The sequence below is a fragment of the Rhinichthys klamathensis genome, unplaced genomic scaffold, assembly GCF_029890125.1.
Source record: "Rhinichthys klamathensis goyatoka isolate OS25496 unplaced genomic scaffold, OSU_Roscu_1.1 h1tg000191l_1, whole genome shotgun sequence".
Taxonomy (NCBI): domain Eukaryota; kingdom Metazoa; phylum Chordata; class Actinopteri; order Cypriniformes; family Leuciscidae; genus Rhinichthys; species Rhinichthys klamathensis.
Window position 1 is genome coordinate 688,107 of NW_026606717.1, and position 25,409 is coordinate 713,515.

General features: G+C 38.4%; 1 protein-coding gene across 9 annotated transcripts in view; it reads right to left on the reverse strand.

The window, feature by feature from the left end:
- Positions 1 to 9,428: 9,428 nt before the first annotated feature.
- The window catches only part of nrxn2a (neurexin 2a), a 452,348-nt gene continuing 436,367 nt past the window's right edge, over positions 9,429 to 25,409 (reverse strand). For 6 of the 9 annotated variants that reach the window (XM_056261997.1, XM_056261998.1, XM_056262000.1 and 3 more), the window contains 3 exons: positions 21,741 to 22,069; positions 12,844 to 12,922; positions 9,429 to 10,240 (listed from right to left, as the gene is read on the reverse strand). In XM_056261997.1, the coding sequence (XP_056117972.1) occupies positions 9,444 to 10,240; positions 12,844 to 12,922; positions 21,741 to 22,069 (1,205 nt within the window). In that variant the 3' untranslated portion in view covers positions 9,429 to 9,443. The remainder of the gene's footprint in view (positions 10,241 to 12,843; positions 12,923 to 21,740; positions 22,070 to 25,409) is intronic. The other 3 variants (XM_056262003.1, XM_056262002.1, XM_056262001.1) reach the window with 1 other exon arrangement.

Consider the following 25,409-nt stretch of genomic DNA (forward strand, 5'->3'; position numbering starts at 1 on the left):
TCAGCTAATGCTAACATAGGTATGTTAACTTGCCTAGAGCATCTTTGAAATCATATTGAGTCTAAATAAAGACAGGAGAGAGATTAATGTCCATGAAACGTTCCAATATCACTTCAATGAAAACGTTAAGTTACCAGAGTGCGAAGAAATGTAAACAAACGGTGCGTTTAAACAGCAATAGCGCTAACGCTGACAGCTGAACGAATGGATTTTAGACTGAATCAAACCGCTGAGCATCAAATCAATCAGAAGGGACGCAAATATATTATATTTCATCTATTTTCTCAGTTTTTCGACTTAATTTGACGTATATCTGTCCTCTCACCGCTCAATATCACCTGACACTCACTAGCCACACCGCTAACATGCTACAAGCAGTAGTGAGATACCTCTGACTTTGGCTTAAATGTTTTGTAGCAAAATGTTGAGCACTCTTCAACTCAACGTCAACATTTCATGGTTTTTCTCGGCAGGGTCTGCGTTAATTCCTCCAGAAACGAGAGAAGGAAAACCACAGGACGGGGAAACTGAACGCGAGTTAGCATCGGCTAACGGCAGCACTGAGTGCTTCCTCCTTATGACGAAAATAAAAATACAAAAACACACACAGACCGCAAAATATCTCTACGTGGTCACCACTGCAACCATTTCCACGGTAAGTCCAGGGCCGCTGTGTAAAACCTCCAGCGAGAAAAGCCCGGAATGTGAGCTCGCTAAGTTCCAGTGTCGAATCGCTTCATTCACACAGGTAGCAATCACCCACCTACAGGAAGAGAATTGATTCTGCAACGCGATTGGCTACTGAGGTTAACCCCCACTTGCATGGACGGAAAGGATCCTTCAATGCGATTGGCTGCAGCAAGTGTCTGTCATTCAGTGGACCATCATTGATTTGATTCATCGATATACATGACAGACATAACCTTTTTCTGTCAGGTTGCAATTCTTTCATTCAGGCCTCAATTTATTCATTTCAAAAATTACAACAAAGTTAATATTTTCTTACAGTAATTTATTTAAATTATTTTTTCCAGATTTCCAATTTTTTCCAAGTGACCCAGTTCAACTTAGATAAAGTGAGAAAGTTTTTTTCAGGCAAAGTGAGACACTTTTGAAAACTTAATCATAATATTATCATCATAGTATTGATGAATCATAAATCATGTCATACCGTTAGGATATTCCATGATTACATCATGTTGTAGTAGTCTACAATCTCTTTGATTCAAGGGCCCCCGACTGTAACAAAATATTGAAGGCCCTCTATATAATATAATATGAACAATATCCATGTATTATTCACAGGGACTGGTACATAGCTGCCAACTTTTGAGTTTAGCCTACACATACTTTTAATAAGTTTAGTGACAGCATGGTGCAATATAGGCTACTCTGCTTTTATTATTGCTTGATACACATTTTACAATTTCAATTTAATTCTTGTGGTTTTATTCTGATCTTGATTCAATTTGGATACATATTAGCCTATACATATAGGCTACAGTAGATGTTCATTTTTCTCTAGAAAGAAAATCGCACTGTAAAAACAGACTACAGAGAGCAGCTGTCAGCTGGTATTATTAAAGGTTAAAAATAACAACTCAAATTAAATATAGGCCTAATGCGGTTTTCATTACAACAACTTTATAATATTTTAATGATATAAGTAAAAAATATAATAAATATGTAATATAGTGCACTTTAGCAAAATACTAATTTATACTAATATATTATAAAATACTATTTTTTTCCAACTTACGTGCTATGGTTATTAAATGGCTTTCCTGAGGTAAATATAACGTTATGTGACATGTAGTCGACTCCAGCTATTTTATTGACCTCTTTCCGCGGTTGAAAAACTGATTGGTCGATTAGGCATATAGCCTACATTTCGGTTTAAAGGGATAGTTCACTTTGAAATTAATTTTTGGTATGTTTTAGCTTACCTCAAGGGCATCCAAGATGTAGGTGTCTTTGTTTCCGCAGTAGTTTCAATTTTGATATTTTTAGGTCAAACCGTTCTTGTCTGTCAGTCATATAATGCAGGCCTATGGGGTCCACCTCAAAGAGCATGCACAGAGAAGTCCAAATTAAACATGATTTAATGACTCATAAATGTAAGTACACATTGATGGCCTAAGACACGAAACGAGCAGTTTGTGTGAGAAAACGAACAGTATTTATATCGTTTTTACCTCTTATAAACACAGCCACGTCCAAGTGATCTGAGGGCGCGGGCGCTTCGGTCTTTTCCGGCAAGCGCTGGAAAGCGCCGGAAGTGATCTCTCGCGTGTGTACATCTGTGAATTTATTCCATATCATAAGTAACTTTCTCTGTCTAGTCTATCGGTGTCAGTGTCCTCTTTGCTTCGCGATTTTTCTCTGCGTGAGAAAATGGTTGTGTGGCGTGAGCGCGTGTGAAAAGGGTCAATTGTGTGAGTCTCACATTCAATATACTCTAAGTTAGTTTTACATGTTTTTTTGTGGGACCATGCTGGTGATTTATTGCCCTTAGCTGGGTCCAAGCTGATCTAGATGATGGATTAGATAGACTAACATCTGGTGGGGTTAAGACTGACTTGGTAGACCAGTTAGGCTGATAAAGACTGGTAGATCACCTACCAGTAACAAACCAGGTTCCAAAATCCACCGTGACCTACCTTAAGCTAATATAAAATGGTGTTCCAGCAGGGATAAAGACTTATAGGGCCCTTTCACACCTACCTTGTTTGGTCCGGACTTTCGGACTTTTCAGTTTGGTCCGAATCAAAATTACAGGTGTGAAACAGATGAAATTTGGTCCGACGAAAAGAGGTAGTCTCGGTCCGGATCAAACTGAACGGAAGTTTGGTTCGTTTCTAGTGTGAAAGCATGTATGGTTCGGACTTTCGGACCTTTTACAGGAAGTTCTGGTGGTTCCCGCATAGCCGAAAAAACAGAAGGTGGTAGGAAAAATGAGCAGTGTAGCACATGGGGAGAGGAGGAGACGAGGTTTTTTATTGAAGTATGGTCTGATGACATAATAAAAAGTCAACTTGCAGTCTTCTCCTCCTTTCCTGCCGGCGACGATAAAAGGTTCGCACGACGAGGACGTTCATTTGGCGAATTTTGAACTATGTGTATAGTTGGTGCTGCAGGTAATTATGCCATAAAAATAACAACGATATGCGTCTGTTCATTCATGTTGTCAAATTTACCCGCCGAATTGACAACACGCTGACGTCAGACGCACGTCCATTTACAAAACCAATCAATGTCAAGATGCAGCCCACATAGATGATGACGACAGGACGCAAGTATGTCACGTAAAGTTCTTTAGTGCGCTAGCATAATTGCAGTGTGAAACCAAACCAAAACTTTCTGAAAGTATAAAATGTATCAAAACGTGAACTTTGGTTCGGACCTTGGTGCGGACTTTCAGGTGTGAAAACGCCCTTAAAGGGGTGGTATAATTTTTTTTGTTTTTGTTTCTGTCCCTTTAAATGCAAATGAGCTGCTGTTCCAGCAAAGTGGGCGGAGTTTTTCAAAAACTTTTAGCCTTTTATGTTGGAACTGGAGTCAGACAAAGATGGAGAGACTCAAGAAGAAGTGACAGAATGCAACAGGACATTTCTGAATGGTTAGTTGATGAATTTATGTAGCTTGTGTGTAGTGATCTTCTAGTCATTGATTGGCATATTCTGTCATGATAATCTATAAATCGTGTTCCCGGGGGCAGGGTTTATGTAAGTTTAGGGTTAGTGATGTCACTAACCCGGGAGGAATGTCGTGTAGTCCATACCAGCCGTTTGTTGTAGTCCATAAAAAGCAATTTCTTTAAAATAAAATATTCCCCTTTGCTTTGAACTTTGAGCATTGTAACTTTGCAGGTGTTGTTTATGCTCAAACAGCAACATTACACTCTAACTTAAGTTAGAAAAGTGAAATCATAATCAACCACTCCTTTAATCTAAAGATTTTTTTGTATTACTTTTAAATCGCAACAAACATTTGCAATGAACTTCGATGATCTGTTCCACTTGACTTAGAAAAAAAAATCCAGTTCCAGTGAAAAGCAGTGCCTAACTGCGTTCAAAAGTCTATCATTATCACAAAATATTAGCATAATAATAAAAGGCTTAGAGTATAAAGCTTTTATCTATCACAAATACCAAAAATCATCAAACTTTTGCATATTTCACCCTACATTTAACTTTGGACTGTCAAAATTGATCAATGACATTTCTGCTCATCTGACATTTTGATGACTTTTCATCCTACAAAGGCGCAGAAAGCTAATGCTAATGAGCAAGCTCACTGTTCAAGTGTCGTGGCTTCTGCCGCCTGGCGAAGGATCACTCTCAAAATTGCAGGTTCCGATGCCAAAATATAGAGTTTATTATCAGAGATACAAAGCACTATTATTTATGAACTCTTTTTTGAACATTTGTTGTTTTAAGAAGTGGACAGAAGGCCCCCAAACTTTAAGTGAAACTCTAAGTGAAACCAGGGTCCTAACCACATTTTTTCTCTATTGTCAAAACGAGAGGATCAGTTTAATACATTTTTTTTCTGTGATGGCAGTTCACCATAGTGAACACTTACAGCCCTACATAAATACTGTATGTGTTAATAGAATAAAGAAATAATATATAATAGTAGACTAACTTTGGCCAGATTCATATTGATTATGCTTGATTGTTTTATATTCTGATATAACAAAAATAGTCCAAAACGAGGAGATACCTTTCTACATCCCTATTTTATTTTTTAAATTTGTCAGAGTAAATGTTATTTTATTGATTGATTAAAAAAGTTACTTGGATAAAATTCAAGCCTTTTTCATTAAAAGGTAAAAAATTACAGCAAATGTAAAAGTGAAGTGACGTCCTCTGCAGATAACCAATGCTAGACAGTGCAGACACATTAGGAGCAGTGAGTAGTGAACACACACACCCAGAGCAGTGGGCAGCCATTCACTGCGGCGCCTGAGGAGCAATTGGGGGTTAGATGCCTTGCTTAAGGACACCTCAGTCATTTCCGGCAATTAGGACTACCAAACCATTAGGCCACAACTGCCCCAACAACATGTAATGGTGCAACCCAGCTAGATTGATGAATGAGTGGATTTAGACAGCAGATGGCAGTCTCACGCTTCTACAGGTTTTTGCTTCAGTCTCAATCCAGTGGCATCACAACTGCCCATTACTGCTCACTGTTAAATCTTCGCCCCTCTGTCTTTCCAGACAACTATTTTTTGAATCAAAGAGCATAAAACGACAGCCTTCTTAGAAAATACAGCAAAGGAAAGTTTCAAATCTTGCTTACCTATCAAACACTTTCATTTCAGTGACATTTGGGAAGGGGTTTTAATGCATTTCCTCTGGCAGGACAGGACAGGTGCACTGGCAGAAGTGAAAATTGGAGTTCCATCTACTTTGAAGAAAAAGGGGCCACAAGTCGGCTACTAAATTATTCATCAAATCACAAATCCAGGGCTCAGAGTTCAGAAAGATGTGGAGTAGAATTGACATCAGAAGGTGCTGACAGATTTTCCTTGTCTTTTGTTCTTCGTCTTTCTTAATGTGGGTTTTTGAAGATGTTTAAAACTAACTGCGGCAATAAGTGATAAACCTTGCCTTGCTTTCAGTTTCAAAGCTCGAGTCTTCTGTTTGAAAATCACAAATTCTTTCCCATTATTTATTTGATTCATACAAGCCTTAAGGCTGATGTTAGTTGGGTCTTATGTGGAGACCAACCTGAATGTTACAATCTCTAACAAGCTCTATCTATCTATCTATCTATCTATCTATCTATCTATCTATCTATCTATCTATCTATCTATCTATCTATCTATCTATCTATCTATCTATCTATCTATCTATCTATCTATCTATCTATCTATCTATCTATCTATCCATCCATCCATCCATCCATCCATCCATCCATCCATCCATCCATCCATCCGTCCATCCGTCCGTCCATCCGTCTGTATTCCTTTTGACTAAATCCTTGTGATTTGCATGTATTTTATAAAAGGCGAGATTGGTACATTTTAAATCCGCCAGGATATAATTGAAAACACAGCCACTGACTGAATGAAAACACTCATTTAACTAAATGCTGTACTTAAGTGTATTCTGTGCATATTGACCAGATACAATTTACTCCACTAGATTTACAATAGACCCAGAATAATGATCAAAACAGAAGTGTGTCATTGCCAGCTTTCATCCTTTGAAAGGCTCGCTCCAGATATAGCTTTATCAGTCTGAATCTTTTCCAAAATCAAGTTGCCTCTTATTCCAGGAAACTGCTCTCCATAAACACACTTTTAGCTCCAGTCTTTAAATAGCTCAAACTGTACTGCAGCGTGTAGTTAGCTGAACAAGTACCTGCAGAACATAATATAGAGTGGGCGCAGAGAGAGGGGAAAGAGAACGTGGGGGCCGCTCTCCTTTCAGATCCTACAAGACCATAAAGGAAGAGTGTTGTTTAGAGGCCTGTCTACCTAGATCTGAGCAGTGTGACAGCAGAGGAATCTGAAGACGTCTTTGTATTAGCAGTGTGTGGAGTCTTCTGGGGTAGGAACTCATCAATATATAAGACCAGATGATGAAATTGCCATGTAAGACAAGGGCTTGAGTTCACAGCGTGAGAGTTCTTACAATGGATAAACCTTGTAGGCAGGAAAGACACTGGGAAATAATGGTTCTCCAAATACCAGTAGTCTAAGATGACACCGTTTATATTCAGTTTTAAATATGAGAGTCTAAAACTTTAGACAACAACAAATTAGGTGAAGATTTCATCATTTAATCACCTTTATTGTTGTTCCAAACCCCTATGACATTTTCTACTGTGCAACATAAAATTTTAGATTTTGTTCCTTTTGCATGCCTTTTACACAATAGAAAAAAAAGGAAGAATACTAACAGAATTTTGAATTTTTTTGGGGTGACCTACACTACCATTCAAAAGTTTGGTCGGTAAGATTATTATTTTTTTTTTTTAAAGACTCTTATGATCAACAAGACTGCCTTTATTTGATCAAAATACAGTAAAAACAGTAATGTTGTGAAATATTCTTTCAAATTTGAAAGAACTGTTTTCTGTTTTAATACATTTAAGAATGTAATTTATTCCTGTGATGCAAAGCTGAATTTTCTGCATCATTACTTCAGTCTTCAGTGTCACATGATCCTTCCGAAATTGCTGCTTAATATGTATAACTCTTTAAGGCAAACATTTTTATAAATAAAAGAGACCACACTGAACAAATCAGTACGAAGTATAGAACCAAGTGTATTTTTCCCTCTGTCAATGTACACATATTTAGATTTCATCTCACAGTAACACTTTACAATTACATTAAGAACGGGAATATACTTTGACCAGCATAGGTAAATGACAATTATATCTTAAAAGAACAAACAAAATAAAAACACAAACAAAAAAAATTGCCCTGTCGATGACGTAACAAAAGAAAGTAGTATGTAGGAATGGAGGTATGGCTAGTTGTAATGCTTCATATTTTACCAAATTCAATAAAATCCCAAAACATTTTTCCCCCCAGAATTTTACATTTGAAAATCACTTCATAGTTGAAGTAATATCTTTTCTTAATAACGGTATTTTTTTTTCCATTTGCAGAGAAAGGACTAAACAAAAACCTCTTTGTAATAACAAGGAATGTCAATTCAGTAAAACCATATTTTCAAATGTGAGAAATATCTAGACAGGATACTGTGTTTTTTTTTTCTTTCTTTTTTTTCCTCCTTTCCAGGAGGTGTCCTTTGATACAAAAGTCTGGACACAAGGTTGTGCTGCTTTATCCATAAAAGTCTTGTCAGTTCGCTCTTTTTTACGCTCTCCTTCAAGGTTTGGGAGGAGGTGAGCTGGCATTCTGATGAGAACAAGTTTCTTTTTTTCCTCTTAGAAGAGATGCCACACAGTTCTCAAAATATGATTTCGCCTCGGTTCACCTTATCCTGTTTGTTTCAGTGTCTGTAGTCTCATTCGGATGGGTATTGGGCTGTAGTTTCACACCATAGAGAATATAGGAGGCAAGAGAAAGAATTCTCGTAGTCTTGCGTATATCTTTCTCATGCCGGAGGACGAACGAGGACAAACACTCACACACACACACACACACACAAGCGCACGCGCACATACGCATTGTATGCACGATACACACAAACCTGTCTCCTGAAGTGTTTTCAGCAATGTCCTGTATTTACATAGATACATCTTTTGTCCAAGCTGATGTTCAGTTCAGGACAGTCCCACTTTCTGAGGTCTCTTTTGTCTGCGTCGTGTTCGCCCATGGTGTTATGAATCCCTCCGGGTGAGATGAGTCATCAACTTTATGTATTTCATATCAAAATACTCTCATGGAAAGCTGAATGTGAATACATCATGCATGGAACACAATTAGTAGCCTAACAGATCACAATGTTTCGACACCATGGAGAGAGAGAGATGGAGAGAGAGAGAGAGAGAGAGAGAGAGAGACAGAGAAAGAGAGAGATATCCCTTTTGTGGGCTTTTTAAAGTTCTAACAACCTTCTGAGCTTTTCTACACCTGCTGGTGGAGGTGTCGCTGTCAAAGCAGGCTTCGCCGTCTGATCTGCGATTCTAAGTGAGAACGTGTTTATGAAACCATGGCGGATAAACAACAAAGAAAGAATTAGATTCATGTGTTTCATGACAGGGACAGATAAATCCTAATTTCTACACCTGACAAAAGATATCCGAGTGGAAATGAATTCAAACTCTTCTGGTATTTCGGCTCTATCAGAGAACAAAACAGAAGATGTGATTTTATCCGCCGCCTTTTCAACTGAACACGTTTTTTTTTTCACCTTCCAAAAAAGGTGTCAGATTTAACATCTCCACAAGAACTGATGGGAGCATCTGCTTGTCTCGTGCAAATAACTAACACAATCGCTTCTGTTCTTCATAAATTATTACAACGAGGGCCAGCGAGCGTCTCGCAGAAGATCTCAATTTCATAGCTCTATGAAGGTAATATTAAATAAACGTCCAGGAATAGCACCAAAAGCTTGTGTGTGGAGACATCAGTTAAACCGGCGGCTTTTCTCTCCCTGTCCATGGTGTTTTGTTACTCTCCTGTGGAGGCCCAGACCACGCAAAACATACATTTTTAATCGCAAAGAGGGCATTACATCATCTGGAATGTAATGGAAGAATTTCTTTAGACATGATAGAGATAAAATGACATACAACAATGGCTTTGCAAAGACAGCAACGAAAGGAGTATCTATCCTTTAGGGCCTTCCTCCTCATTCCCTACGTCCATATCTTTCGGTGGCAGAAAAACGTTTTGGAGAAGTAAACAGAAGATTGTGTGGCTTAAATGCTTGAGGATGCAGAGGAGGTGATTTGAAGTTTTAAAATCCTCCTTGAACCTCCTCCTCAGTCTCTCTTGCGCGCTCGTTCACTCAGACGTAATACTCCTTGTCTTTGTTCTTCTTGCCCTTGGTGGTCGTTTTGGCGATGGCGGCAGTCGTGCTCGGCGTCTTCTCCTTCACTACGGCACCGTTGCTTTCAGAGCCCGGGTTGCGGCTCTGGTCCACCTGATAAGAGCCTTCGTCTCGGTTGCGGTACTTATACATGGCGTACAGGAGGATGAGGATGCAGAGGGCGGCAGCCGCCACGATGCCGACCACCATGCCTGTGGTGCTGCTGGACTCCCTGATCACTTCCACGGCGCCCGGGCGGCCCTTCTCCATCAGGTCGGTGGGGTGAGCTGTGGGCACATGGGGGAAATCGGGCGGGTAGGTTAGACCTGGAGTGTGACGGGAGGATGGGGCAGGTGGCAGGAGCACCTGGTCGCGGGTGTTCATTTTGCCCGCGGGGATGTGGAGCTGGTTGGGGTGGGTGGTGGGGGCGGGGGCTGGAGGACGGTGGTCACCTGGGCCCTGGCCTCCGCTCTTGCCCACGGCGGGGGGCGGCGGCAGGACTGTCCTGTCCGTGACCATGGGGGAGTTTTTGTAAAAGTCCTCGTCATCGGACTCCGTCATTTCTCCGGAGCCGAAGGCCGACACCTCCATGGGGTCGCCGCAGTCCTCCTGGTCCGGAGGGCACGGTGGACGGGGGTTGGACAGAATGAGGGACTCTTTGGTGGTTTGGAGAGGGGTCAGGGAAGTGGGAGGGGCGGGGATGGCAGGGTAACGGGTGGCCATGGGAAGGGGGTCTTGGGTGTCCACGGTAATTATGGGCAACACAAGTTCACCTCCTAGGATGAGAGAGGAAGAAGAATTAGCGAGGACTCGACAATAGCTACATGTACACACACGCGCACTCTATTAGCTATAGAATTATAAATCAATTTGTTATGTGCAATTTATTCTAGGACAAAGATTCTACACAATATTCACATGAAAAAAAGCTGAAATATTTGTTTAAACCTATTCATATGGCTAACATAAATATGTCTAGATTACTCAAATAACATCTAAAAAAGAACCAACTCATATCTTGAATAGCTCTTGGCTCTTCTTTGGTTAAACAATATAGCAAACCATGGAGTTTGGGTCACTTACATCAACAAATAGGCCGCATGATTTTTGCATGGAAAAAAAGCAAATTACAAAAAACAAAGGTGTGTAAGATGGTCCCTTTAAAAACACAACTTTTCTCCCCTTTATACTCTTTGACTAGAGACACACTCATCTGTGCTCTAGTCTTTTATCTAACTTGTATAAATAGAGAAGTCCCTTTGCAATGATAAAATCCTCTGCATATGTGCATTCTGTGATAAATCATTTAAATGCTGTGTCTCAAAACTTAGTAAGCGGTAATGCCTATATAGGGGATCATCTTATAAATCTTATTGCAAAGTTGATTTGACTAATACGAGATGCTCTTTAAAGGCAGAACTTCATAAAAAGAAACTAACATGGCACTCAAACAGTGACTCAACTGACGTGCACGAGACTCGTCTGACTCTGATTTAGCATGTGGTTAAGCTAACCAAAACACTGCATTTTAATGTTATACACTACTGTTCAAAAGTTTGGGGTTAGTTTTTCTAAAGACATGTTTTTCAGCAAGGATGCATTAAATTGTGACAGTAAAGACTAAAATATTAAAGAACAAATATTTATATTTCATATAAATGCTGTTCATTTGAACTTTTGTATTCATCAAAGAAAAAGATACCATATATATTTCCACAAAAATATTCAGCAGCACTGTTTTCCACATTAATAATAATAAGAAATGTTTATTTAGCACCAAATCAGCAAATTAGAATGATTTATAAAGGATCATTATGACACTGAATTAATGACACTGAAAATTCCGCTTTGCCATCACATGAATAAGTAACATTTTAAAATATAATTAATTATAAGTTATTTAAATGGTAATTAAATTCGAGTTTTTTTACTCTATTTATGATCAAATAAATGCAGCCTTATGAGCATAAGAGACTTCTTTCAAAAACATTAAAAAATCTTACTGACCCCAAGCTTTAGACATTTTTTAATAACAATTATAAAAAAAAAAAAATTATTAATACATTTTATTTTATTTTAAAACATTTCTCTCCGCTCCATCCTGTACCTTGAATGAAGCTTGTCACATCACATTATGGGACCTTATCCATTAAGGAAACAAGCTAATACTGCTTTAAATTGAAAGGTTTTTCAGTTTTTCAACCGACAATTTGAGAGATTTGTTTTTCTGTGTCAGGAGCACTCAAACGATGCCCAAACAAGCTAGGCAGGCAGCTGACTAGATTTTGAGACCTAGCCAAAAAATAGGACTGTTGTACCAATTATTTAATAAGAAATGTCAGGGTTAAAACATTTAATTTTCCAACATTTTGTTCAACTAAAATAATCTGAAATGAAACCAAAGGCTTGGACAAATGTCAAACAGCAACAGCTGATTTTCCAGATGGGCCATCAGAAAGAACTCAACCACTCAACGACACTGAATGATTGCAACACTGCACAATCACAGAAGCAATAGCTGAGCACAGAGTATTAATTCCATGTACTACATGTGCAACAGAGTTTGATGTCACTGATACAGTATATAATGCCCAAAGTGGAACTCAACGATGGAGTGGAATGACCACTTAGCGTTATGAATAGCCCAGATAGTAGGAGAAGGCCACCCTTCAAGAAATATAACCCTTAGCCTAAACATAGCAAGCAACTCATAATTTATTTCCTAAATGACCAGCTGAGCTCCCAAGTACACTTCTATTTTTTGTAAGGGTAATATGGGGGAATAGTGCTAGCAGATAAACATTATGGGAAACAGAATTCTGTACTTCTGAAACAAATGATAATGTAAAAATGATTGTTACGCCTTATTTTAAGGCGACGTAGTTACATTATACTTACTCATAAGTACTCAGTAATATTAATAAACAACATGTACTTGCTATAGAGTTACGGTTAAGGTTAGTTTCTTGTAATTATGTATAATTTACTGTTATTACTATATTAAGTACATGTAGTAACATATAACTACGTCACCTTAAAATAAAGTGTTACCAAATTACATTTCAGATCCTACTGATGAATGTTATTTCCTGAATATTTGCAAAACATCATATTATGGAATAGTTTCATTTTACATATAAACAACAGAAATTTTACAAAGTCTTAAAAAAAAAAAACTAGTTGAAGCTCAAGCCGGAATTACACTGAGGAATTATCTATGGAACTGCACTACATCCAATTGGAATATATCTGTCATTAAACACCTCTCCTTAATGAAAAAAACAAACAAACAAGTCTTCTATTTAAGACAGTAGTTTGAGCATCTGAAGCTTGTGTAGGTCTGTGTGGTTTCAGTGCTGCTGTATGTGTGTGTACTCACCAGTGCCAGGCTCACACTCCTCCAGATCCTCGTCATCACTGGGACACTCGGCTGACGCCACCAGAAGGTCATCTGAGTTCTGAAAGAGAAGACAGAATACAGGTTCTTTTTCCAAGTCTGGAGGCAGATTCCATTTAATCTGATTTCTCTACAATCTTGAAAGTTGTGACAGTTAGCTTTCGTCATATTTGGATACTTATGTCTCAGGGGTTGATTTTTTATTAAAGCTAACAAATTTCACCTTTATTTTATTTATATAGTTTTGCCCTAGACCTTCATAAACAATGAAAATTCACTATAAACATATGAATAATTAAAAACGTAAAACTATGACTCTTTAAACAAAAACTGGAATAAACAAAGAATTTCAATATTTATTGTGAGATTCATAGGCACCGATTTATGATTCTGCCTGTGGGTGCTCACCCTCCAAAACCACTACCCCCCCCCACCCCCCCCAATAGATTGCCAACCAAATTGAAACATCTTTATTCACATCTTATTTCCATGAAAAAATTATAACTGGGCTAAGCAAGGTGCTAACAATGACATTTGTTTTTAACACAATCATTACTCAATACTTATACTAGTTTTTCAAGAATGCAGTCTTTATTTCCATGCAATGGTGCGTTTGATGAATTCATTAAACAAAAGCATCCCAGACATAAACACATTTTTATTCACATATTCTTCCTGTGAGTGTTGTCTTAATTACTTTAAGTTAATAACCAAGTTAATTACTTAAAATGCAATTTATCAGGTGCACAAAATAAAAACAAAATAGAAAGCAAAAGCAAAAGCTTTCTGTCATAACGCTAAATATGGTCAGAGAGGTTCCTGAATTTCAATCAAAACATTTTTTTCAATCAATTTTTGATTGGTTAAAATCAGACAATATTTTATTTCAGAAATGTTTAAAATGTCATTTCCATCACATCTTAAATTGTGTGGTGGAAATGACATTTTAAAACACTGCCAGAAAAATGAAAGAAATCTTCTGTGATGCATGTCCACGGGTTTGATTGTACTAAAAGCGACCTACTGTTGAAGAAACACCCATTGGTTGTGGAGGAATTTATATGATGCCGTGATGCTAGACCAAATGGCTTTGCTGCCCCTTGGTTTGACCTGAGTTTGAATTAACATTCCCGACTCATACCTCACATTCATAAAACATGTAATTGGATCTGGGCCATGACTGATTTGGACCCATCAGTTTGTCCTTTCCCATCGAGAGGTCAGAACAATTTCGCTGTTCACTCGTATGGGCATATTTATCTGTTTGCAAGGCTGGGAGGCATCGACAGAATGAGACTTCCCTTGCGATCGCTAGATGAGGTATATGGAGGTATTCATTGATGGTGACACCAGGTTTTGCATTTGTTCTCTCTATTTTAATACACACACAGACCAAAGACAGAGCTAGAGGAATACCCTTTACATATGCATATAATGAAAACATTCATGGTAAACCATTAAATTGGTAATGCATGGTTTCCATGATGTGATTACTGAGATAATACCTTTTAACCTCTTCATTCGAGACCCGATAAGATTCTGGCTAAATGTATGCAAATATGCTTCACGTCTGCATTTAAATACCGATAATTTTGACCATGATTGACGTAACTGAATTGGCCTGCAGACAGTCTTAATTGGTCTGGCTGAAATAGTGTCGTATTGATCTAGTCCTCATTTTGTTAGTGTTTTTTCTTGTCCTTTGACTGTTCACTATTGTCAGCTACAAACATTTTGAACTGGCCAGAGTTAAATTACTTTCGAAAGTAAGCTTATTGAGGAAAACATTCTGTTTCAAAGGCTTTCCATCATATCAGCAATGTTATTATGCTTCATTTACGCCAAATAAACAAAACCATTTCATGTCCACGACATCTATCAAATACTGATGTAGCTGAATTCTGCTGAAACGAAAAGAAAAAAACCTTAAGACAACAAAGATTAAATGTACAGACATCAGGGTTATTTTAAACAAAAAGCCTATCTTTGAACGATTAAAGCATTTACTGAGACTAAAGAAAAGCTAAGATGAATTTGCTTGGTTTTTGAGTCTGATTTACAAATACTAAAGACTCTGACATTTCCAACCTCTAATTAAAAGACGCATTGCAGCATTAGTTTTGCCTGACTGCGTTTATTAAAGGATAATTAGCGCGCTTCTTATCTGCACTTTTGCACAATGCCTGTGTGTTTAGTATTAAAGACAAGTTTATTAAGAACACTGGAATTGCAGGTTGTTTCTTGATACGTGCATACATTCCTTACAAATTCGCCATGACTAATTTTTTGATATGACAAAAAGAAAGTCGAGGGCACTTTCAATATCCTAATCCTTAAAAGGGAAGCATAGTGTTATATCAGCTTGATTAAGGGCTTCCTTAACATACACTATTGGCACAATTTCCAAAACTGCTTGAGTTCTGACATGAGCTGTGGTTCACGTGGAGTCATAGAGGTTTACTTCAAACGAAGCACATATTTAAGGTGAAATTTGAGGTCGTGGAACAGCAATCTTAGAACAAAAGATTTGTGCTGCTGGATGTATGGACGCTTTGATACAAAACAGCACAAGCCACTAAAAATGAGGCTGAAATAATAACATATGTCTGACCCTGCAGCTCTGACTGATTTTCAGAACACTTGATTTGACTTTGTTCTTCAAATATTCAGATGTTTTTCCTGCACATTCAAGGTCTGATATGAGCATTGAACCTTACAAGTGACTGATTCAGAATGCTCTACACTCTACATAAGCAGAAAATCGACATGCTACACACAGGGGCTTCGGTCAGGGGGTAATAGTGGAACTATGTAACAGGCGGCCTCAGGGAGGAGGGGCCCACAAAGATATATTGATAATCCATAACATTATCATGAGCAAAATTGCATAGTTGTAATAACATGCTATCATTAGGAATAACATTTTGCGAGACTAAATTTTCCATCCGTAAAAATGAGAAATGTTTTTTATTTGCCTTGCAGCATGTGTCCTCCCATGTTAGCGATCCCCATATCAAAAGGGGAAGTGGTTTGGTCTTGTTCCCTTTCGAGTTGGTCTCTCGACATTGCGTAATAGCTTACGCTTTGGGGAAACTCCTTTATCTAAAATTCCTGAAGCCTGATAGAATCACGATATTGCAGAATAGCCAATGGTGTCCAAGCGCTCTGGCGGTGGGTGGGCCAAGCCGCTATACAGCAAGTACTGGGTGTCAATAGGGGTTATGTGCTACTTAACTTCCGTATTCTGTAAAACAGATCGCATCACTCCCGTATTAAGTGTTTTGTATGTAGCGTATCTGGACAGTGTCAGGGTGACTCATGCATTCCAACACTTGGAAACCGTTCTAACCCCTGACTTTGTCCGGTAACTCACAAGTAGGGCGCCAGAGAGCCGGCGTCTAATTGCTCCCAATGACACTTTTGTGGCATACGCGAGAGAAAACAAACAGCCATAAACTCGAACGTGTGAGCCTCAAACAGATTCGTATCGCTCAACACCCCCTCCCCGGCAAGAAAGGAATTCCAGGTGGCCGAAGCAAAGCTCCCTCCGAGACGCACGTACATGGACTTTTCCTTAACTTCCTCATATAAAGACATTACTAAGATATATTTTATATGTTTTTATGTTTGCCTGCTTGCCCATGTCATATTGGGGTATCTATGATTTTATCGTAGTATTAAATGAACTTAAGATGTATCTCTGTACCCCTAAGTCCGTTTCGCGTAGTTCTTGATACCTTCAGGATCCTCTTGGTCTCACCAAGCCAGATATATATATAAGCATACAGTAAAATGTATGATTATATGTATAACATTTCTGGAGTAGAAAGGACAACTTTTAACACCATCATAAACTATGCAGATGAGCCGTCTTGACAGGACAAAGAAAGACTCTTCCCGCTCACCGAACTCCAAGTCGATTGGTCAGTTCACCCCGGAAGGTGTGAACTCGGACCCCCTTTAAAGTCAGGACCAGCGGTTTCCTCGCTCTTCTTCTTTTTGGTCTTCAGTTATTCTTCGTCTTCAGTTACCCTTCAGACCTTTTCGGGTCTGTTTTCTTTTGTTTGTCTTCTTCAGTTTTTGTTTTCCCTTTTCGTATTCTCCTTTGTTCATTTCTACTTGCGAGTGAAATGAACTTAGCCTGAATTAGCTGGCAAACTTTGCTTTCAATGGACATTTGAACTTCCTGTGACGACGCTCGCTCCGGAAGAACCGAGAGAACGCGTGAAGCTCCGAAGGACCAACACACACACTCCTTCTTTACTCAGCAACACAAGAGAGCTGTATATGCAAGTATTTGTTTTATCGAGCTTTCAAGGCGTTTAAGAGTTGTTTGCCCCCGCTTATAGGGCGATTTGATCCTTGTTGTCTCTCTCTCAAGGTTCCTATTGTCTGTGATTTTGCCATAACTGTTGATCATTCTCTCCCTTTTCCTATCACTCTCTTATTCTCATTCTCTTTCATTGTTTGTCGCTTTATTTTTTTGTATATACATTTATTCCTTGTAACTTTAGTCACTGGTATACGTAGTTTTCCTTTATTAAATCCATTATATTCATTTATTGACTCGGTCTATTGCTCATATTACGAAGTCCCTTAAATGTTCGATCTATCTAAGCTACAAGCTTTACAATTTGTTGATACTTTAAATAGTATTTTTATAGAACAGGTAAGTTATTTTTCATGGCCAGAAAAAATAGCCTTTCTTGAGAGTATATAAGGAGGATAAACTTTTCTTGAGGGTTGATGAAAGATCGTACGGTCAGTTTGGTGGACGAACAGATTATTCGATAACAAATTAATTCCATAAGGGTTATCCTGAGAATCGATCTATCCTAGACAATTGACATTAATATTTAATTATAATTCGTTGTGATTGATTGTTGATATATACAATTGATCTATTTTTGCCTACCTGTATGGATAATTGATTATAATCCGTTGTATTTAGTTGTCCATACAGATACATTGGCAAGGTATCCCCTTTACGGGTAATTTAATCTATGTACGCGATTCATGATCATATCCATGATCAGTTATTAAAATTATATTCCCTTTAGTTGAGCTAGAATCGCTACATGTATGTGCTTCGTGAAAAAATTAGCTGTTTTACTCAAGATAACTTAAAGGGGCGAGCAAAGATGAGCATAATGTCCCTTGTGTCCCAATGTCACTCACATATGCATTTTGATATCTTAAAGTTAGCTGGTTACCTTAAAAGTCCATAGATATCGGCGTCAGGTCATACTACTGTTAACACTTTCTCTGACAAGCGGATGCGATGAGACCAGTGTTCCGGTTTAGTCATGTTCGACATATACCCTATTGCATCTGAATCTTTCTCCTTCACGCAGCTGTATGCTGTCTTCAAGAAGCCAACTTTAGGTCACCATTGAGGTACGCTCTATAGCAGACAGTGCCTGGATTGCCGTCCCCTGCAGCGTTCTGGTGAGTATGACATCTCTTATAGGATGGAAACGGATAAGCTGTCAGGATCGACTCACAATTGATTTAAATAGTAACAATAGCATGTTGCTAAGTTAATGATGAAATATGCTGCAAGGGTTCGACTCACAATTGATAGCAATAGTGTAACATTAGCATGTTTCTAAACAAAAAACTAAAAAAATCCTGCACGGTGTCAACTTTTCAATTGATTTCAAAAGTATAACATTAGTATATAGAGGGAATCTATTGATGTCACTTTCCCGCCGGAACACAACCCCCTCAGCCGGACAGAGTGGCAGAAGAGCTCCTGTGTGACTGGATTTAATAGGGGAAACTGCAAAAACGAGAGTAAACCAAACGATTATCAGTTTAAACTAAAGGTTGGACTTGATATAGTGTTCCTTACAACTTACCAAAGATCCAGTGATCCATGGATACTGAAATTCAGCCAGGAATCGTGTTTCCTTTCATTTATATGAGCCTAATTTCAACGCCGGGGAAATACATAAAGCAAATTTGCTTGTGAACGCTTTATATAAATACAATATAGGTAACTTACGTCTAGTGGCCCAAAATTAGCGTCCGAAATTTTCGCACGTTAAAAATTAAATACGACCTCACGTTATGTCAATCACGCTTGCACACTCGTCCGTCGTAAAAAAATCGGATCGGGGTTTGATTTTCTGCGTTTTTCGCATCCGTAGCAAGCAGTTTGAATGGTGTTTGAATGGTGTTTTGACAATTCAGAGCCACCGAATCATGAATACGAAAAAACGCATACGAAAATTTCGGACTCAGTGTGCAAGGGCCTTAAATCCGGGTGATCACTCATATCAATGTTATATATATCATCATATCGTCCAGCCTTAAAACTTAAAAACATCCGATTGTGCTTAATAAGCTGACAACGCACGTGGTCATGTAAATGCGGAAACACGTTTTCTTTTTTTGGAGAAAGGTCATAAACAGCTTAAGCTACGCATAAACCGGTCGACACAGGTAGGTTTTTGCCTCTTACTCCGATTTCGCGCGGTTTGTAAACGCATTAGCCTGGTTTCTGTCAGCTTATCGAAGTGCGCATGTGTGAAATGTGACAGGAATGCATCCTTAGTGCAGATTTAAACACATCCAGACAGAGCGAGCGTTTTGTAGGAAAGGAAGAAGGAAATTTAACACAAACGCAGACTCTTTCATGACCCAGAAAATGATAAAAATGTCCTCTCCTCTTGTGCATCCGAAGTGGTTCAGTAAAAACGCTGCATCTGTAACTGCATGAGATGATAATATACGAGCTGTAAGGTTCCAACTGACATGTTGCAAGCTTTATTTAACATCACAACCGACATAAATGAAATAACGCAAATGATTATTTTGTTGTAACACAGGAGCATGGCCTGATTTATTAATACATTACTTGTGTTGTCATGTTTGCATGTAAACAGCGAAAACAGGTTATTTCAATAAGCTGATATTTGTGAGTTATCAGCTTACTGTGGTGCATGTAAACTATTTCAATGGTAACTGCAAATCCACCTTTCGCTGCCTGGAGTCAAGTTGTTTCTATGAATTAAAGCGAGCCATTTGCTTCTCTGTTCTTTAGGTTCGGCAGTCTGTAAAAATATACCTCAGATTTCTTGTCAAATGTAGTTGTACAGTCAATCGCAAAGCTCTTTCGCGTTTTAGATGCGTTTTGTGTGTTTTTCACGGCATTGGTGCTGAAAACCAATGCTCAGTCTTTTTGTCACTCAGTGGGCGTGACCATAGTCACTCCAAATGATCGACTCATTGATTTCAATAGTGTGTGACATTAGTAGCATGTGTTCTGTGCAGGATCAAATCAATTGATTTCAATAGGGACATTAGCATATTGCTAAGCTAATGATGAAGTAAGTACTCTGCATATTATCGACTCACAATTGATATTGGTCTTATAAACATAAAATACAAAGAAAACACAAATATTGGGTAATCTATTTGAACTACATATATCTAGAGAAATTTTTTTTACACAGTGAATGTAAATATAGTTCATAAAGGAATAAATTTGTAGTCTAGACGTTTTTGGTGCTATTCCATATAAATGTCTTACTCATCTTGAGGAGATGAGGAGAGGAGTGGTGCACTGGGACTTCCTCGGCACTAAGCTGTCTCACTCAAATCCCCATTTCTATGCCATTGCTTTGTATGACTATTTACAGCCAGGACAGCACGGATTAAGAGTGATTCACAGCTCACACGTGAGAGAATCTGTGTTCGTCCTCAGTTGCGCTAATGTTTGCTTCTAGTGGCTATGGATCTTGGCAGTTTTGCTATGATTGACACTGATTGTTATTGAGCTTGGCCTTTATTCTTATCAACGTGCATCTCCTGATCAATGGAGTTGAACACCACATGAATAAAGGCTGACAGTGGGGGAGGAAAGCGCTGCTAACTCGCTACCAATATGTGATGAATGGGGGGCAGAGACAACACACACATGTCAGATATGACACTCAATATTCTCAATAGTAATAGCCTTGTGCTTCAGCATTTTACAGATGCTGCTTTAGGATAAATATATAGAATTTTTTAGGCTGTCGATAGGCATAAAGAATTGCAGGGCTAGGAACAACAGTGGTCAGTCTATGCTTTAATGACAAGATAGAAACCAGCATGTTTAACAAATAAAACCTTACATTTACATAAATTGTGAGTTTGTTCAGAAATATCAGGGCACAGTTAAAGATGGACAAAGTTATCTAGCTGGATATTAAGGTGGGGTTCTATTGAAATTGTGAGAATGATTTGTGATAGTCTTTTATATATATATATATATTCTCTCATTTCAAACTATTGCAAATGTAAAATATACATTTGTGTAGCATTTTTTAACCTTGTAAAACTAAAAAGCTATTTTTTTCCCAGACACATATACAGTAAATTGTACGGTAAAATAAATGATTCCCCCCTTAAAAAAGTCCTTTAATCAGAAGTAAAAGAAGGATTTCAAACTGGAAATCTGACAAGTGGATAGAAATTTAACCGTTCAAATGTTTGCTTTCATAAGAAAAGTGCTACAGCTCTAAATATGTTTCTCGAGGCTTAGAAAATAATGACTTTAGAAAATTGCAGGACCATTCAAAGGAAATGTGACTAGTAAAATACTATGTGTGGGAGGAATGAAAGGGAAAGTCTATGTGGGGGAGATATATCCTGACACATGCGAATCTGAGCTTTATGATTCTTCTCCTTCAGGGCTTTCCAGATGCAGAGTGACAGCACTTTTTCAAGCAATAAATGACAGATTTTTTACCCCAGGGTGGTTTGTCCTGTCAGCTTTTTTATTTCTGATCACCAACCGGACATCTTGTAAAACAAAACTCTTTATAAACGCAACATCATCCCTCACATTCAAGAGAAACAGGCCAACAAGAGGGCCGTCCCATCCTCACCTGTGTAATACTGTCCTTCAGGCTGGGAGAGCGCTGTCTACGGGTGGTGGTGGTGGCCATGGTGGTGGTGGTCTCCATTATGGTGGTGGACATGTCTGCCGCAGCCGGAGGGGTGGCTGAGGTGGTCTCTGTGGACAAGACAGAGGGTGCATCCCCAACCAAACGCAAGTTTCCTGCCACCTGCACATTCGGGTCCCCCTCGGCCGCCAGTTTCAGCACTTGCAGCCCGTTATAGTACAGGCCTGAGATCTGACCTTGGAACGACCGCCCCTTATCCTGACCTCCCACTTTTATGGCTGCCTGGCTGTTGAAGATGGTCAACTGCCGACCTGGGATGCATCAGAGAGGAGATGAAGAGAGAGCAAGACAGAGAGAAAGAGAGAGAGAGCAGCAAAAAACGACCATCAGTACAGGCTGTTTTTGGCGTCACAGGTAGGATGTGTCTAAATCAGCTGATAACACTTTTAACATTTGAACCTGGTGATGGAAATCTCCAATTCTAATGGCTGTCGTTTCTGACCCGGATAGTGCAGGAGACAAAATGTTGTATTAAACATGATGGCAAAGATCACTCCCAGAGCCTGAGGTGGCTCCTCTATGAAAGGAGGAATGGAAGAGCCCTTATCATTATAGAATAATGGCTGTATATTATCATTTGAGTCTCATTAAACTAGTAAGGCTTAAGCTGTGGATAATGAACTGAATAAGGAGGACCAAATTGGAAAACAATATTTATGAGTATGTAAAGAGTTTTGGATATGTTTTATTCAGAGACGGAGGCCTTGTTGATGCTAATCTGCATGAATAAGTGTCATCTGCCAGCTCAAATGTTAATGTGTCACTGAGGCAAGAGGAGTATCTCCTCCAGCCCCACAAATACACATACATAGGGGGCGCAGACACACATGAATAAACACACACACACACACACACACACACACACACACACACACACACACACACACACACACACACACACACACACACACACACACACACACACACACACACACACACACACACACACACACACACACACACAAAATGCCTCTGCATTAAGGTTTTTGTCCCCAGAATCTCCATTGTCACTAAGTAATTTTCCATAGAAAATACCACTGGTTGAATTGATCATTTACCGGTAGTTGATGCAAAGGAAAATAAAAGGAATCTGAATAAATATTATAAAAACTTCAGTGCTGCAACAGGTAGTCACAGCGCTACAGGTTTGATTCAAGTGGTTTTGTATTATAATGGTGAATGTTAAGCAATCGGGCCAAACTTTAGATATAATTAAATGCCAACAAAACCTTCTGAATTACTACTTAAAGAGGAAAAGGATGGTTAACTCAAAGTGCCGTTTCCTTTGGCCACTAAGTGCTGGACTGCCGCCATCCATTTATTCCTGATGAACAGGTACTCTGACACAGCTGATTATGAAGTGGGCAGTTGTTATCCCCTCTGTGAGAGCCACTTAATGTTTAATGAAGGGTTGCCATTTAACACAAGTAGGGTCTCAGTTTTAACAGTTAAAAAATAACCAAGTTTGACATGAGAGACGAGATAAAAAGACCATAACCTCTGAAAGGCATGTCGTAATAGAGTGGGAAGAAGCCAGATGGCCACTTTCCACTTGCCTGTGTACTTTTATTGTACAGTGTAACAATTATTCTGATTAATGTGTCACATTAAGGACAGTTGCATACGGTGACATAATACAAAGTACCAATGAGAAAAATATAATATAAATGCTCTCTTTATCATCTCTGTGATAGTATTGCATGGGACTTAGAGTGGCAGTTCACCCAAAATTCTGTCATCATTTGCTTACCTTCATGTTGTTCCAAACCTGTACAAGATTCTTTTTCATGTGGAGTATAAAAGAAGACATTATATTTACAAAGTTGTATTTTTATATTAGATCTGTTTTTGACATTGGACTCCATTGACTTTCATTTAATTAAAAAAGCAATGAAAAACTTTTTTAAGCTATTTATCCGTATTCAAAAGAACACTTTTAGGATAGTTTTTTTTAAATATCATAATGTTTTATTCAGTTCTCGTTCATTGGAATATAGCGATCAGGACAGCATCTAAAATTTCTCCTTTTGTGTCCTGCGTATGTTTGGAACGACATGAGAGATTTGAGTTAATAACGACAGAATATTAAATATTTAGGTGCATTAATCCTCTCACTGCTATTTAAATGTGCAATGAGATTTAATTTTCTCGCATGTCTAGAAAAAAGGCAAAAAAGGTTTTCCTGTGATTAACTCAAGGTTGGACAGATCTTTTCTTTGCAGCTAAATGTATGAGACCCAGTGATAGAGGTTAGAACATTTAATGGAGGAGAATGAGGAGACCAAAGAGCCTTTGAGATACAGAGCACGAGGCAGACACAAATTTCTCACACAAAACCCAGTCACTCAGTAAAACGTACCAGTCATACAGGACACAGACCTGATGTATGAGGGCTTTGCGTCATTATCATTACTTATAGATTAGAACTGATAAACAATTACACATGTTAAAGGGACATTGTAAATCACATATGAATGTGCAAAGGCTGACAGCAATTTTCCTCTCATTTGGGAACGAAAATGTTTTTCATGAATATTTAGACTGTTTAACCCTCTGAGTTAGTTTCGATTTAGGGGGGTTTAAGACGGAATTAGCTTTAGTTTAGTGCCCTATTTATATCGAGCGGTGGAAATCAAATCATACTAAGAGGAAATACTCATCGCATATATATATATATATACTGTATACAATTATATATTGACAAAAGATGTTAGTTGGATGCACAAGGGAGAGCTAAACATCTGAAAATGACCTTTAGACAAATGTAGAACTGAACTTTGGATCACGTTATACTCTGCATGTTATTGAGTTCAATCAACAAAGGTATGCAGACCTAGAAAGGTCAGTTTTCCATTAAAAAACAGTGCAAGTGTATTTGTTTTACACTTAACATTTAGATGTGATGTTAGCTCAGCACATGAACAGAAAAAGAAGTTTGCATATAGATGAAAAAGGCGCAACCAACCAAAAAGTCTGATTACTTACACATCCAGTAGAGCATTACTGCCCAATATTCTTTGATAATGTGCTGACGCAGGTATCTGAGATCGTTTCTGCACTTTAATAACTGAGAAGGTTTCTTGGGGAAAACCAAATACCATGCAGGATTCATCCGTTTACAGATGTCTCACGGGACCAAAGATTACTACACGGTTAAGTTTTAGACTATTAAGCAAAAAGTCAGAATAACATAATCTGTTTTGTTTTCATTAGACTCAAAGGGTTAAAGGGGATTTTGAAACTTTATTCTGATTTTAAGTGTTAGAATGACAAAAAAGCAATAGTCCCTTTAACTGCTTGGGGTTGGAAAAGATAATTATATTTTTCTTTAGTAAGAGTTAGTGTTGTTTTTTTGTGTTTTTTTTAAAAAATCATCTTACTTCAAAATTAGCGAAGTCAGAGGGGATCACAGAAGGAAAACATAAGACAGCAAGAAAAATAAACTATTTACAGACAGTTGTTGCAGTTATGGTGCGTTGTTAGAGGGTTAGTCAGGGATTATGTTTAAGATTAAACCTTTATCTCTGAAGTGGTGCAGTTCTAACTTAAGAATATGATATGAAAAGCACAAGCCACATGGAAATGACCAAT